The sequence below is a fragment of the Nelusetta ayraudi genome, unplaced genomic scaffold, assembly GCF_046127955.1.
Source record: "Nelusetta ayraudi isolate G7.1 ecotype Tasmania unplaced genomic scaffold, CSIRO-AGI_Nayr_v1 ptg000024l, whole genome shotgun sequence".
Classification (NCBI taxonomy): domain Eukaryota; kingdom Metazoa; phylum Chordata; class Actinopteri; order Tetraodontiformes; family Monacanthidae; genus Nelusetta; species Nelusetta ayraudi.
In genome coordinates this window covers 1,840,082-1,857,073 of record NW_027466074.1, presented here as the reverse complement: position 1 = coordinate 1,857,073, position 16,992 = coordinate 1,840,082, and the positions used below count along the sequence as shown (strand labels likewise).

The 16,992-nt window shown below is 43.9% G+C and overlaps 1 protein-coding gene across 1 annotated transcript in view; it reads left to right on the top strand.

The window, feature by feature from the left end:
- Positions 1-1,173, top strand: part of LOC142889835 (uncharacterized) — an 89,316-nt gene extending 88,143 nt beyond the window's left edge. The window contains exon 7 of the mRNA XM_076028491.1: positions 1,152-1,173. Within this exon, the coding sequence (XP_075884606.1) occupies positions 1,152-1,173 (22 nt within the window). The remainder of the gene's footprint in view (positions 1-1,151) is intronic.
- The last annotated feature ends 15,819 nt before the right edge of the window (positions 1,174-16,992 follow it).

Sequence of the window (16,992 nt, the reverse complement as noted above, 5' to 3'; positions counted from 1 at the left end):
AAAGGTCTCCGTTGCGCGTTATTTTAATATGTCCATCTCTTTTAGAAGAGAAAGCATCGCCCCGGTCTCATCCTCTCTCCAAATGTCAACATTCTTATTCGCGTTTGCCAGGTTGTTTCGCGCCGTCTGTTTTGTTAGACGACGTAGTTGTGCGGTCATGAGTCGCGAGAGCGAGGCGTGGCGCATGCGCACTCGCATTGTCCAGTTAATAGTCCGATTAAGGCGTATACATGGCAGAGAAATTCGAATTCCAATCGCATTATCTGGGTGTCTCAATCGGAGTTCTCCGATTCCAATCGGAGTTCTCAAACTCCAATCATAATCGGAGTAAGGTGTTTACATGCACGTGAGTTCTCCGATCGTAATCGGACTAAGGCAATAATTCGATTTTCTCTAGTGCCATGTAAACGCACTGAATGTAGTGGTTCAGACCAGACGCGAACAGGCGAACGGCTCGTGCCATTCATTTCAATGGAAGCGGAAGCGCCGCGCCAACGAATTTCGCGAGCGAGGCTCCAACTGGTTCACACCAGACGCGAACAGCTGCGCGACGGTCGACAAGCGCTTCTGCTCAGCTGCACTCTTTTTTTCACTCCCACTTTTTCACTTCTTTTTTTTCTTTAAAAAAAATAAAATAAAAAAAATCATTTTCGTCATCGCCCCCCCTCGCCCCGTAGCCAGCCCGCTCCATAGCTCACTTTTGTACGTGTGTGTGTAAATAAATAGAAACACGCACTCAGGTGTCCATCTCAAGACAAGACCTCTTTCATAATGATCATTGACCGGCATCTCTAGGATCAAACAGACGTATTTTGATCAAGTCTTTCTCTGTGTGTGTGTGTGTGTGTGTGTGTTTAATCTCTCTCGCACTCTGATACAATGTACTGACAAATATAACATACAAATATGATATATGATCGAATTTGTCATTGGGTTTTTATTTTGAAATTAGTTTATTTTGAAAATTCACCGGAATTTCTCGTTTTTATTGAGCGACTTCCTGTACTATTGACGAGGACCGCTCGCGGCTCGCGCACGAAATAGAACAGACGCCAAAACAACAAATGCATGCCGCGAGCCGCGCAACCACCACATTGATTAACGTGGGCGCCGAATGGAAGCGCTCGGCGGCGCTTCGCTTCCACGTCCAGTGAACTGACGTTAAATGCATAGCGCGATCCGCGAAGGGAGCCGCGCGCCTGTTCGCGTCTGGTGTGAACTACTACATTGCTTAACATGGTTTGCGGCGCTTTGTGGCGCTTCCGCGTCCAGTGTGAACCGGGCGTTACGTCGCTAGGAAAAATGTGTCGCCTGAGCCTCCGCCCCCTCCGTGCCCATTGGCGGAGAGGGGGCATGAAAAAAAAAAAAAAAATCGGTGTTCCTTCGGCGCGCCTGGGAAACTCTGAAATTATGAATAACTTAAGCTTGTTTTTGTCCCATTTGCCTGCATTAGCCCGTCATGATATTGTTAAATTAATTGAGAGCCACCCACTATTGTTTTCTGACCACCCCCGCCGTACGTCAGTTTTGCACCATGACATAGAAGTAGAGGGACATGCCACAACTAAGCAGCACGCACACAGAGTCAATTCTGGGAAGTTAAGAAAGAAGCCTTGGCTCTCCTTCTGACAATGCCCATCTTGATGTTAATTTGGGGTCAGGTTTTTACAGACTATAATGCCCTCGTGGTCCTGGATAGGATGCGCAATCAAACCAGCCGTAGATGCGGTGGTCTCTGCTCCTGCAAGACTTCAATCTCCAGATTTGCCACAGGAAGGGGGGTTGATATTGTGTTGGCAGATGCGTTATCACGTGTACATGTGGACTAGCTGCGGAATTCTTATTTCAGGAGAACTGAGGTTTTTCTTGTTTAGTTTTGTTTGTAGGTATGTTAATAGGGTTTAGTTCTTAAGAGAGGGGGTGTTATGACCCACAGGTGGGTCTAGGTGCCTCTATCTAAATAACTATTACCAATTTTAAACGTTTAGTTTTTTACTACTACACAAATGTAAAATCAAACAACATACGCTTACAGAAACTCACACAACAAAATATAAATTAAAATGTGTAAAACAAAAAGAAAAAAAAATCAGCATTCAGATAACAGTTTTGTCCTTTAGTGAAGATTGACAATGAGAAAAACCAAGAGCCTCATCTTTGTGCGGCTGATCCTGTTTCTTCTCTCTGTAAATATCTGCCCTGTTTTGGAGAAGATTCTCTCTGAGGGGACTGATGTTGCTACAATGCACAGTCTCCATGCCATCACATGTGTAAGGCGTCGGTAAATTGAAGCCTGCAGTTTGCAGTTGCAGCTGTTGCACGACATAACGGGTCAACCAACCCGACAAACGACCCGGGTGATAATCGGCTCCGATCGGCTTGCGATGGAATTGGGACACCCGGGACAACACCACCTTTTTTTTACCTGCCGCACGGAATGACGTTGAGCGTAACGTATGCTAAATCATAATATCGCGCCAGTCAAGGTCATATCGCGGGCCTGTCCCGCTCACCAGATATCCAAGAAGGTTGGTGAGGGCTGAGCGGGCAAAACCTTTGGTGACTAAGTACCGAAGGGGTGAATTTTTTCTCGACCTTTTTGCGCCTGATTAAAAAAAGGGGGCACAGGGACGCCTGTGCAGCTACAAGTAATAAGTCTAGACAGGGATGGGGAAGAACCAGAGCAAAGTGGCTGCTGCAGTTCCCCAGGGGGGACAAATTGTGGACGACATGCGGAAAAAATACGGTCCAGATTGTCTTGATATGTTGGATGTTTGGGTTGAAAAGTATGGTTTCCCAGAGGGGGGATCACTGAGTATGGAGGAATTGAGAAACCTCCGGGATAAACTGAATATAGCCGAGGGAAAGGTTACAAAAAAGAAAAACCCAAACAGGTGGGAGATTCAAATCATCAAAGATCATGAAAGGTGTTTTTCATTCTGGAAACCTGAAGCAGAGGTCAGGGACAGGAAACAAGAAAGGTGTGAACAGCGCTGGGCGCTGGAGCACAGGGGTGACAGAGATAACGGCAGAGGGTGCACACACTCACACACTCCCCAGAGGAGGGAGAAAAGGAGCCACTCACACACGAGCATTCAAATGCACCAAATCGTCTGTATCCTTCTCTTACAGGCCCGAGGGACCCTCTCCTGGACATGCCTGTCTTCCCTCCTCCCGCCTGCCCTCATCCAACGCTACCACCGTACAACCCTGCGCACTCCAGCATCGATGCCGCAGCGTCGCCACGTTCATCAGGACTGCCGTCAACCAAACGGCCAGCCTCATCACTGCTTTCAGACAAGGGCTGCTCCCCCAGATCGCCAAAGCAGTTAACAGAAGCTGCTGCGTGGGGATTGAAGATGCCCGGCTGACAGAGGTCCGACGTCATGCAGTGCACGCTGAGAGGCTTCTGCAGGAGGCCAGCGATGCAGAGGACAAGAAGATAAAGCGTGCCTCCCTCACCATGATGAAGCACCTCAGTGACACGGCGAGACGGCCCTACAGGAACAACGACAACCGACGAAGGGCGACTAGCGGAGACAGAGGCGAAAAGGGGGCGTGCCACATCTGTGGCCGAATGGGTCACTGGGCCAGAGAATGCCCTGACAAAGGAAGACACTGCGGGCAGAACAATGCCCACCGCAGCCAAGAGAGTGATCGCAAGGGCCGGAAAAGAGGATCCAGAGGGGACCAGGACGTGTTTATGTAGCATAATTGTGGCAAAGCACTGTTCCTGCTTTTGTTGTGGTTTGTGGCATGTGTGAGAGTGATCAGTGAGCAGGGTGCAGTTACCCACTTCTACCAGTGGAGGTCGTGTTCGCCCCGGGGAATAACGCTAGAGCGGTCTCTCAAGTGGCTCGTGAGACCTATGTGGAGCGAACCGTCGTAGCGGACGTTAACGTGTGTGTTATCTGTTGTGCTTCCACAGGTGAGAAGGGGAAATGGTTGAAAATAAGAGCAAATGTATGTGTGGCTGTTTCGTAATTGAAGTCTGAGATCGAGGGTATGTGAGTTAAATTTACGTTTTGAATGTATCGTCTCCGAGTGATTACCTAGCGAAGAGGAAACAACGGCTAGCCCGTTGCTAGGTTACCAGGAGGCGGGGTTGACGCTCGGTTACGTTAGTGTTCGTTTAACGTTATGGGATGTTTATTCAGTAGAAATGTGAATATTTAAATGTATACGAGTAAGATTGAATGTGGGAAACGACATGATTAATAAGTTCAAGTCGAAGTCGGGTATGGATCTGTGTTTTGAAATGTAAAAAGTAGATAACGCTCGAGAGGAAGTCTCTCAAGTGGCTCGTGAGACCTATACGGAGCGAACCGTAGTAGCGGACGTTAACATGTGTGTTGTCTGTTGTGCTTCCACAGAAAACCAAAATAAAAGCTTCTAAAGAAACAAAGAAAAACAAAAATAAATGTGTCTTCGCAACATTACCACGCTACATTTACGTTTGACTATCTGCTTTAATATAAAACCGCAAAAAATGTGTTTTATAATTTTCTTTATATAATCTACAAATGTATTAGTATGATCCAGGGAAAATTCCATGTTTGTTTGCGAAACTCATTGGAAGAATGAAGAAAATCTGTTCGATTGTTATTGTCATGAACATGAATCACAAAACATATATATATATATATATTTATATATATATATTTTTTTTTTCTCATGTGTCACTTTAACAGAGACAACACCATCTGTAATTACTATGTTTGGTTGCATTTCCCTGGCAGGCAAAGATAGATGGAAGAGACATCCTTCTGGGTGGAAAATGGGACTGGCTTGTCTGTGGATGGTGGAGGCTCGCTGGGCTCATCAATCCGTCCATCCATTCACCTTGTTCGTCTCATCCTGACTGCAGCACGCCACTGTGGAGGCTTGACATAACACACATTAGATTAATAACAGAAAAGCAAAATGTGACTGATGGTGTATTATTTAGTGTGCTTCAGTTATAATTCTCATAATAATGACTGTTTTGCTGGCTTCACACAATATATATAATTGGCCTGTCTTAGTTAAAAGCCCACTCACCACGACAAGGTGAAGGCCAAGAGTGGGAACACAAACACAGACCAGAAACGAACAGGACAAATCCAGACACGACTACAAAAAACACAAACACAAATAACACTAATATCACTTTGACCACTATCTTTTTTTCACAAGAACTTTTATTTCTTTACAAATTGAACCTTAGATTGTGTCACAACAAACGAAATAAACCCTTGAAACAGCCAACAAAACATGAAATAACACTTCATCAATATTATAATGCGTATCCTCATAAATGATTTCAAGATAACTTTCAACACTTTCTTACAAATTTTTTTTACGTCTGCCGTAATGATTTTCAAGTTTTTTTCATGTGAATATTTTAACATTGAACATGTTAACTGAACAGTCAATGTAAAATCCCTTCATTGTTGCTCTGACCTCTTCATCATTTGTGACCTCTTCATCATTGGTGATCTGTACATCATTTGTGACCTCTACATCTACATCAGACACAGTATGGCTGTCACATGGTTCCTGAATCACGAGAAAACTGTCTTCTTCCAAGATCTCTGACACCTCTTTACATTTTTTAGAATATGTGTGGTCAAAGATTTGATCAAAATCACGTGTGTGTGTGTGGGTGTGTGTGTGACTCACTTACCTTTTGTTTGGTAGACATGCTCTTACCTGATTTGAAGAAACTAAAAATGGTTGGGACAGCTGTTGAAGTTAGGCACTTTCTCTCACCACGCAAAATGAAAGATTTCTCCTCAAAGTGAAGAGCACACAGCCTGGAGTTGTCATTGGGTGTCCAGTTTTTTCTTCTCACATTTTCCACCAATTTGTGCAACCTTTTTCTGTCCCCAAAAGGAAAGCTGTAAAAAACAAAACATTCCAAAAATAAATGTACAATATTTTTTTTTGTGTAATTTTACTTAAAATTGTGTATGCAAACATATTTAACTAATTTAAACTTAAACACAATGCAGACAGTTGTGCAGAAAGTTTAGTGTTAGCTAAAATATCGGGCACACAGACGTACTTATTATGTATACATTTCTTTCCATTGTAACAGGTCACTACCAGATCTGCAATCCATTACCTAGAATTGGTTTTCCTTAAACTGATGTACAGGATTACTAATCTGACTTTGATGGGCAAATTTGACAACAGAATACAATTATGAAGCACTAAAACACAGGACCACAAAACAATTAAATGCATGATGAAATAATGATATGCTTTGTTAAATGAAATAAAAGCGCTGCCGCCTCACAGCAAGAAGGTCGTGGGTTCGATTCCGGGGCCCGGACCTGGGACCTTTCTGTGTGGAGTTTGCATGTTCTCCCTGTGTCTGCGTGGGTTCTCTCCGGGTTCTCCGGCTTCCTCCCACACTCCAAAAACATGCATGTGAGGTCAATTGAACGTTCTAAATTGTCCGTAGGTGTGCATGTGAGTGTGAATGGTTGTTTGTCTCTATGTGGCCCTGCGATGAACTGGCGACTTGTCCAGGGTGTCACCCTGCCTTCGCCCTAAGACAGCTGGGATAGGCTCCAGCAGACCCCCGTGACCCTGAATAGGAATAAGCGGGTATAGAAGATGAATGAATGAATGAATGAAATCTTTATTGAATGAATGACACATTTTATTTCACTCGTCGTTTATGTAATTATTATTTTTTGCTCCATAGCTTTCATGATTCAGCATTACATGTTAAGAGTGATGAATTGCATGAAAAGAGAGAGCACTCGCTGATAAATTAACATGGTGTGCTGTTTAATTCCATGAGGACGACAAAATATTTGCAAATTTGTGTTAGCTACACACATCGACAGGTGCAAGAGAAAGGGAGGAACTTTCAAGATCGTTGAGTTTTTATTTTTTATTTTTTTAGTTCTGATGAAATAAATAGACCAATCATTTTATTACTTTGTCTGCTTTCCAAAGAGGTTATTAATTAAAAAAATATGTGTGGCAGTGCTGTTATGGTCCATAGAGAGTTGCTTCAAAGAATTATCATTTATTATTCAGTGGCACATTGCTCACTTGTTTAATACACAAATAATAGTATATTATTATAATAATACTATTTTATTAATATAATAATAATAATAATAATAATCATTATTATTGATAAAATTTTGAAACAACAATCGTCAGTTGTTCCGTAAAAAATACATTCATTTCCATGTTGAATTTTGTACGGTTCGTGAGCGCGCACGTCTGTCAGTGACGATCTCCACACTGACACAACTGCGCATGCTCTATTATCCCATCAATGCGAAAGTCAAAAGGTTTTTGGGAGCCATGCGCTGGGTGAGCAACTTCATTGAAAGGAATGGGACGCCATCTTGGACTCTGGGGGCTTGCCGCACTGTCACGCAGGTTGTGACGTAGCGGGCCGGCGACGCCAACAGGTATGATGTGAATGATTGATAGCTACCATTCGTTCCCGTTAGCGAGAGGATTAAAAACAAACAGACACCATAATGGCATCAAAATGGACTTATCCCAGCGGTGCGGAAAAACGGAAGGAAAAGAAAACTGATCAAGAAAAACTTGCAAAGGGGAAAGGTAAGTTATTTGTTTGTGATGTGGGCTGGAGAGGTGGAGGTGAAACGCTGTTGTCCCCCCCCCCAAGTTTGTTTATTTGTCCTGCTAGCCAGCTAGCTAGCGTCGGATAAATGTTAGCTGGCTGGCTAATATTTGTTCGTCATGAATCAGCGTTTTTGTTTGTTTTATGAAAGTTGACCATATCCTGTCAAGTTGGCCTATCCTGCCATGGGAATGACTGATTGACTCCACACCCGTTCATTCACATTCTAACAGGGAGGGAGGGAGGGAGGGCATGTTGTAGTAGTTGTTGTAGTCAGTCCCCTGTTATTGTTCAGTGGAAGTTGTCTCTCACATATTTGACTCTTAATGTTATTTTAGCCTTAACTTAGGATGAATTTACTAAGCTTAGTTTGTATTTTGTAGGCCCTTCATTAGAAATGTGCTACTGTTTTATAATTCAAAGAAATATTTTATGGAAATACTTTTTTTGGCATGGTGTTGACTATTTTAGACTATTGTGGTAGTGGGTCATTTATCTTAGTTTTATTACTTTAACTAGTACAGTGTGTAAAGTAATGCCAAAAACTCTTAAAAGTGACAGTTTTGTAATTGGGTAAAAGCTTTAAAGGGACACTGCAATCATAATGTTTAATTTAAAAACAAATAAATTTTTAATTTTCCTATATTACTGCAACATCACTGTAATAATAAAATAGGAAAATGTGCTTCTGATCTGTTTTGCTTGATGATCTAGTGAGCTTTGTCTCTGCAGGAGCAATTCTAAAATATGTTGGCGCTGCAGACATTGAGCCAGAGGGATCTCCCGAACATCCTGACCAGGAAGCTCCAGGACCAACACGTTCCTCAGAACCTCCTTCTGTCCAGGTGAATAATGTGTATTATTCTTAGTAGCTAAGCTGATAAGTGTGGGACGAAGCTAAGGCAATTAAGCATTATTTTAATTGTTGGTTTGCTTTTTAGTGTTGCACTTGTTGGTTTGTTGGATTTTCTTATTTAAAGTAAGCATTTTTTTTTATGAATACTCAATCTGTTGTATTTATTGACATATTGACGATTCTTTTCCTAGTATTATAGTGTTTGTTTGTTTTTAAATCAGTTTAACTTGCCTGAGTTGCTCAACTGAAGATGTTTAATTTTACCTGTCGCCTGTTTTGCTCACGAGGTGTAATAGATTGTGGAATCTTAGTAGACCTTAGTAGACGCACGCTGCTGAGAGTGGCAGCGATCAGCTCCGATGACCGTGGTGCTTGTAAATAAGGCAAATGCGCCATCTAGTGGGACGCAACATGTTTACTCGTGTTGGAGCAATGACAAGTACTACTAACAAAAAAAAAGATGCACAGGGTAAAAAAAATAATCATAAACTCAAGCCCAACAAAGATAACAGATGGGCATAACTGTACTTAGTAATGATTACTAGTACTACCAACATTTGTATATTTTACTTTCAACTCAAATTTGAACTATTCATCCCCTTTTTTCAGCAGCCATTAACACTAATAAATTAAATTAAATCAAAACAATAAATTAAAGCTGCAAGCAGCGTTTGCGGGACTGAGCCGCCGTGGCCGACGCGATGCCCGATGACCCCCGATGACGCCTGACCCCTGTCGACGCCCGCAATTGACCCCCGTCCTCTGCCGACGCCCGGCGACATCTGCTGAAAGAAATCTATGCAAATGATGCAGATTTCTCACCTCCATTTTTTTTTTTTTGAGGATGCTGTCAAATGTAAAATATTGGCCTTGATGAGACAAACACGTAGGTATTTGAATGACGTCTGTAGCACTTTTCTAAAGGAAACTGCAGGCATTTGTGTGTTGACAAAGAGGGAGAAGAGGTCTAATCATCATATGCCTGTGTATGCAAATGATGCATATTTTTGACCTGCATTTTTTTTTAAGTGGCTGTCAAATGTAAAATATAGGTCTTGATGAGACAAACACATGGATGTTTGAATGACGTCTGTAGCACTTTTGTAAAGGAAACTGCAGCCATTTACAGTATAGTGTGTGTGTGTGTGTGTGGAAGTAGGGATGTGCGATACCACTATTTTTCCTTTCGATACGATACCAGGTGATAGGCTAGTATCCCGATACCAATACAGATACCGATACTTTTAGATGTCCAACTTGTGTATATGAAAATGATGACTTTTACAACGAAAACTCGTGAATGTTATTATAAAAAATGTATTTTATACCTATGTATAAGAATTAAACAAGCTGCCAAATATCAGAGTTTGTTTTAATTTTAATCAGAGAAATCAAATCAACAGGTCAACTGAAAATCTGAGCAAATCTCTCTCAAAAAAGAGAAAATAAGAACAGCTGCTCTCAATTCAATATAATTCTTTTTGGACCAGACAGAGTGGTCTTCAGGTTAGAACTTGACAGAATATGTCTGTCTCTTTGGGAGTCATCTATGAAAAATTTAAATATTCTTGATGTAAAAGGAAGTCTTTTTATGGGAAGTATAACTCACATACCACCACAAATAGACTAAATAGCAACTGTTTTACTTGAAATGTGCCATTTAAGTAATTTAATTATTATGCTTTTCCAACTTAAAAGTGACACTGAATTGTGTTAAGATGATGGCAGGAATGTGAGTTAAATTAACAAATACATATTGTGCTGGGAGGAAACATTTTTATCTAACTAAATAAATAAAATATGTTTTAATGAAAAATTGACAAACATTCTGGTATTTTATGTAAATTTATCTTATCTACGTCTGTATGCCTGTGATGGTGGGCACTGGGATGTATTTTCACTCCACCTGGATATTGCCTTTCTCTCTGCAGTGCTGGTTGGAAATTGCGCTAACGTTGACGGGGGGGGGGGGGGGGGGGGAAGCACGCTGTCGCGCTACGCTAACGTGTCGGCAAAGTTAACGTGCCAAGTTTCTTTGCGGGGGGGGGGGGGACTGGACTCCAAGATGCTCCTGCTGATCACTGCTATGCTGGAGCTGGAGATGTGGCCTGTGATGTCTGCACTGGGAGGAAACTGAAGGCCCTCAAGTCCTGTCTGGTCTGTCGGGCCTCCTACTGTGACTCTCACCTCCAGCCTCATCGTGATGCTGCTCCCCTACAGAGACACAAGCTGGTGGAACCCAGCCAGCAGCTCCAGGAGAACATCTGCCCTCGTCATGATGAGGTGATGAAGATGTTCTGCCGCACTGATCAGAAGATCATCTGTGCTTTATGCTGTATGGATGAACATAAAGGTCATCAGACAGTGTCAGCAGCAGTACAGAGGCCTGGGAGGCAGAGAGAGCTGGAGGAGACCAGGCAGAAGATCCAGCAGAAGATCCAGCACACAGAGGAAGACCTGAAGGGGGTGGAGTCCATCAACGGCTCTGCTGATAAAGCAGTGAAGGACAGCGAGAAGATCCTCACCCAGATGATCCGTCTGCTGGAGAAAAGACGCTCTGAGGTGCAGCAGCAGGTCAGATCCACACAGGGGGCAGCAGTGAGTGGAGTCAAAGAGCTTGAGAAGAAGCTGGAGCAGGAGATGATGGAGCTGAAGAGGAGAGACGCTGAGCTGGAGAAGATCTCACACACACTGGACCACAGCCAGTTTCTCCACAGGTTCTCCTCACTGCCAGCACTCAGTGCGTCTCCAGACTCCTCCAGCCTGGAGATCCGTCCTCTGAGATACTTTGAGGACGTGGCAGCAGCTGGACCAAGCTGAGAGATGAAATACAGCAAGTTCTGCACAGTGCACAAACGTCTGTTATTATCTGAGGAGAACAGAAAAGTGACATTCATGGAGGAAGTTCAGTCTTATTGTGATCATCCAGACAGATTCACTGACAAGAAGCAGGTCCTGAGTAGAGAAGGTCTGACTGGACGATGTTACTGGGAGGTTGAGTGGAGAAGGGGGAGGGACTTCTGTGGTTTATTTTAGGGGGTTGGTGTAGCAGTGGCCTACAGGAACATTGGCAGAGCAGGAAGGTCAGAGGAAAGTAGATTTGGATTCAATTGCTGTGTCTCAATTCAGGTTCTGCATCCTTGAAGTGCGCATTTTGAAAGGAAGTTGCGTCATCGCACTGCGCGAAGGCTTGTCCCAATTCCCGAGGGTGTTTAGGACGCTCAAAATGCGCACTCGTAAATACGCACTCGTTTTAGCCGATTCCAAGGATACACCGCTACTATCCTTTGCGTACTTGGGTATCCCATGATGCTTTGCGTGCTGCTGCAAAGCATCGTGGGATCCTGGGAAGTCAGCTGAAATTAGCGGCATGTACTGGTTAAGACACGACATATAAATTTAAATATTGACGTTTCACATAAAGTATCCAGTTTTTAACGTAGGATTTTATTTATTTGAACATTCAACGGCATCGTTAGATGGCTAACCAATGGTTAGCGTGATACTATAGAAACGTTACTTCCGGGGTTGGCCAGCCAGAGGGAACGGCGGTGACGAAACGAGGAAATACGCCGAAGGCTAGACCGTCCCGAGTGGTTACCGGGGAGGCGGGGTTTGGTCCGTCCTTCTAGGCTGGGAACTCTAAGAACGCTTCCTTCAGACGGAGGACACTCGGCCTCAAGGGTGCAGAACCTGAATTGAGACACAGCAAATGACAAATCCTGGAGTTTATATTGTTACCCAGGTGAATATTGGTTTCGTCACAACAACATGAGTACTCGTGTCTCAGGTCCTTGGTCCTCCAGAGTGCGAGTGTACCTGGACCACAGAGCAGGTCTTCTGTCCTTCTACAGCGTCTCTGGAACCATGGAGCTCCTCCACAGAGTCCAGACCTCCTTCACTCAGCCGCTACATGTTGGACTTTATGTTCCTTCAGGTTCTTCAGCTGAGTTGATGAAAGTGTGACTGAAGTCGTCAGAGAGACTCTGAGCTGAATTCTCACCTTTGATTCTTCTTCTGTCTTCACGTTTGTTACCCAGTGTCTCCGGCTGTCAATCACAGGGTGGGCGGGGCCTGGACGCCACTTCCTGTTGGTGCTCCTGGTGACTGTTGTCCACCTGCTGGATGTTTGTGCCATGTTCTTTCTCCTCCTCTGCAGCCCATTCATCCCGCAGATTAATAATGTGTCATTAGTCCACATGACAACTTTATTACTGTGGAAACACAGCTGAGGTCTGTTTCCACTCTGGACCTTTCCGCCCTGACCTTTGACCTTTCAACAACTCATCCATCTGATCAACCTTCTGACTGTTGATCCGTTTGTCAACAATCAGATGAATGCATGTAAATATTGTGAGAGAATTTTGTCTTTTGATTCTGCTTGTTGGCTCAATGTGACAACAGTCAATCAATAAGTCATGAAATATACCATCAGTCTATACTGCATAACAATGTCAAGTCAATGATCAACTGTTGAATTGAAGCAATAAAGCAACAAGACAATCCAGATAAAGTCTCTGCTTGTTAGTAGATTTCTCTTCTGTCAAGAGCTCCATGTATTCACCACAGACATTTAGAAAGTCAACACCATGAAGACAAGATCAAAGTTTCAAAAGCACATCAGTCAATGTGGGAAACAGCTGATATTTATCTGGCACACACACACACACACACACACACACACACACACACACACACACACACGCACACACACCACTATTTTACAGAACAAGTAGAGAACGGGTACTTTACTGACTCATAGTCTATTTACTTTATTGCATCATAACCAATGTTCCCTCTAAGCTGCTTGCTTGCGCAATCGCGCACTACTTGCACATTCTCAGCGCACAAGGAAATCTATGTAGCACATAAAATAAAATTCAACAGAAACGTATTAATTAATAATTTTAGAGCTTTTATTAGGCGGCGCACCGCTACTCCTTCAGAATGATGATTTTTTTTTTTTCTTCCAGCTGCACCATATGAGTCCAAAAGGCAGAGAAAGTTTCCAGGCTTTAACAGCCAAGCGGTGAACGCACAACCATCACGCACACACAGTATGATGTATTGGTGTAACTAGTCAGCCATACCACCAGGGGGGGGCGCGGTAAACGCACAACTACGTGCAGGGTTCAGGTACACCCTCTCTCTCTACAACAAGAATAAAGCATGGAGTACGTAACTACATCGGTGTTGGTCGGCTGTATTTTCATTTAATGTGATTTAGTATATTGATACTAACTTGAGTAATAGGAAGACATTACAAACTGGCGACGAGTCTAAAGAACCTACTGGTGCTGGTTGAGTCGGAGGAGAACCACGTCGCGGAAGCTGCTATTGGTGACCAAGCTGTTATCGGCGCGGGAGAGAGACTACGAGAATGGCGGCGATCATCGGACGTATTGACGCCTTTGACGAGTCCGCGGAGCAATGGTCATCCTACGTCGAGAGGTTTGAACATTTTGCCCAAGCAAATGATGTCCCAGCAGAGAAGAAGGTTGCCGTGTTTTTAAGTGTAATCGGAGCTACAACCTATGGACTACTCCGTAGTTTACTGGCTCCGGATAAACCCGGAAGTAAGCAGTACGCGGACCTCGTAAAAGTTCTACATGACCACTTCTCACCGAAGCCGATTATAATCGCCGAGAGATTCCGTTTCCACAAGAGGAATCAGGAAGAGGGAGAGAGCGTTGCGCAGTACGTGGCGGTCTTAAAGAAACTGTCTGAACATTGCGATTTTGGCATCCATTTGCATGACGCCTTGCGTGATAGATTCGTGTGTGGCCTCAGCAATGAAAGTATTCAGAGGAAAATGTTAACTGAGGAAACATTAACTTTTCAACGTGCTGTGGACATTTCGATGTCAATGGAAACGGTGGCTAGAGAAGCTGAACATCTTAAAACCTCCCTAAAAGTGCACACAATGTTCGCCTCTTCACCACAAGGGGGAGATAAATGCTTTCGCTGTGGCAAGTCAAATCATAAAGAAAGTGACTGTTAGTACAGAGAGCAGCCCTGCCATAGCTGCAAAAGAAAAGGGCACATCGCTCGTATGTGCAGAAATAAAACGAAAGACCAAAAGTACTCAAAAGAGAAACATGAAGCTAAAATGAAACCGAGGAAACAGTTTGACAAATCTAAAAGAGGGAAAATTCATAAAGTTGATGCCAAGACTACTGAAAGTGAAAGGGATTCTACATCTGATTCAGACACTGAATTGACGTTGCATATGGTGACAGCCATGGTTGAAGAAACGGAAAAAGGGATGGCTGTTAAAAAGCAAAATGCAGCATCATCTTTGATGATGGTCAGACCCAGAATTGAAGATCATCTCATAGATATGGAACTCGACACTGGTGCAGCTGTATCCCTGATATCAATGGAACTGTACAAAACCACATTTGCCCATGTTCAATTGCAAAAAACTGACGTGGTGTTGAAAACATACACAGGAGAAGTGTTGTTACCTGAAGGCATGTTGAAAGTTTGGGTGGAGTTAAATAAGCAGAATATCAGATTGCCATTATATGTTGTGAAAGGAAATTCACCCTCACTCCTTGGCCGTGAGTGGCTAAGAAAAATTAAATTGAACTGGCGTGAAATAAAAACAATAAGAACAGGATCAAAACCAGACGAGACACTTGAAAATGTCTTGAAGTGTCATGTACAAGTTTTCAGTGAAACACTTGGAACATTGAAGGGGTTTGAAACGTCCCTGACATTAAAACCAGGCCAACACCCGAAGTTCTGTCAGGCGCGTGTGGTCCCATACGCATTGAGGCCCAAGGTGGAAGCTGAAATTGATCGATTCCTTCAACAGGAAGTGATCTCTCCAGTGCAATTTAGCGACTGGGCGACCCCAATTGTTCCAGTAATTAAAAAGAGTGGTAGTGTGAGAATGTGCGGAGATTTCAAGGTTACCATCAATCCGGCCCTATGTGTTGAACACTACCCAATACCCCGGATTGAGGATCTTTTTGCTTCTCTCTCCGGAGGACATCGGTTCAGCAAGCTGGATCTTTCACAGGCTTATCTCCAGGTGCCCGTATGCGAGGAGTCGCGTAAATATCTCACCATCACGACGCACAAAGGCCTGTTCCGTTTTAACCGATTACCTTTCGGAATAACGTCTGCACCTGCAATTTTTCAGAAAATCATGGACCAAGTGTTGCAGGGACTCCCCAATGTCCATTGCTTTTTGGACGACACCCTTGTGACCGGCAGAGATGACGCTCACCATTGAGAGAACCTGAAAGCAGTTCTCAAGCGATTGGACCAGTTTGGTCTGAGAGTAAAAAGAGAAAAGTGTGAGTTTTTCAAGAGTTCCCTGGAGTATCTTGGACACGTGATTGACTCGAAAGGACTTCATAAGTCACCTGACAAGATTCGCGCCATACTGGACGCTCCTGAGCCAGCCGACACAAGTCAGTTGCGCTCCTTTTTGGGACTCATTAACTACTACGCACGTTTTGTCCCAAACATGTCTACCGTTCTCCATCCATTGAATGCCTTGCTGCATAAGGAGGTGAAGTGGGAGTGGTCAAAAGAATGCAACAATGCCTTTTGTAAAGCAAAAGAACAACTTGCAAGCAAAAGTGTTCTAACCCATTATGATTCCACATTGCCAGTTATCCTTGCCTGCGACGCTTCACCATATGGGGTGGGAGCTGTTATTTCCCACAAACTGCCGAGTGGTGAAGAGAAACCCATTGCATTTGCATCAAGAACATTGAGCAAAGCTGAGCAAAACTATGCTCAGATAGAGCGAGAAGCACTGGGAATCATCTTTGGAGTTAGGCGCTTCCACTCTTACCTGTATGGTCGCCACTTCACTTTGTTGACTGATCATCGCCCCCTAACAACCATACTCAGTCCCAGCGAGGCGATTCCCTCCATACTGCTTGCAGCACACAACTACACGATCAAGTACCGGCCTGCTGCTGACCATGGCAATGCTGATGGTTTGTCCCGTTTGCCTTTACCTGAACAACATAAGGACAAACAGGGGACAATTGACACGTTTCTTATCAACCACCTGGACTGTTTGCCAATATGCTGTGCGGATGTGAGGCGAGAAACCCGATCTGACTGTATACTGTCTCAAGTTATGGAGATGGTTTCCACTGGCCGTTTTCCTACCACCAAGACGTCTGACCAGAGTCTTTCGCCGTATTTAGTACGGAGAAATGAACTGACTCTGATGCAAGGCTGTATAATGTGGGGTAACAGAGTGATTGTCCCACCAAAGCTGCGTCACCAGGTGCTGGAGGAGCTGCACACAGGACACCTGGGAATGGTCAAGATGAAAGCCATGGCACGAAGCTATGTATGGTGGCCGGGTCTTGATGCTCAAATTGAAGAAAAGTGCAAAATGTGTGTGTCCTGTCAACGCATCCAGAAAACACCTAGTTTAACACCATTACATCCGTGGCCCTGGCCCACAGCTCCGTGGCAGCGAATCCACATTGATTTCGCTGGCCCTTTTGAGGGACGCATGTTCCTGGTCGTGGTGGATGCGCACTCAAAGTGGCCAGAA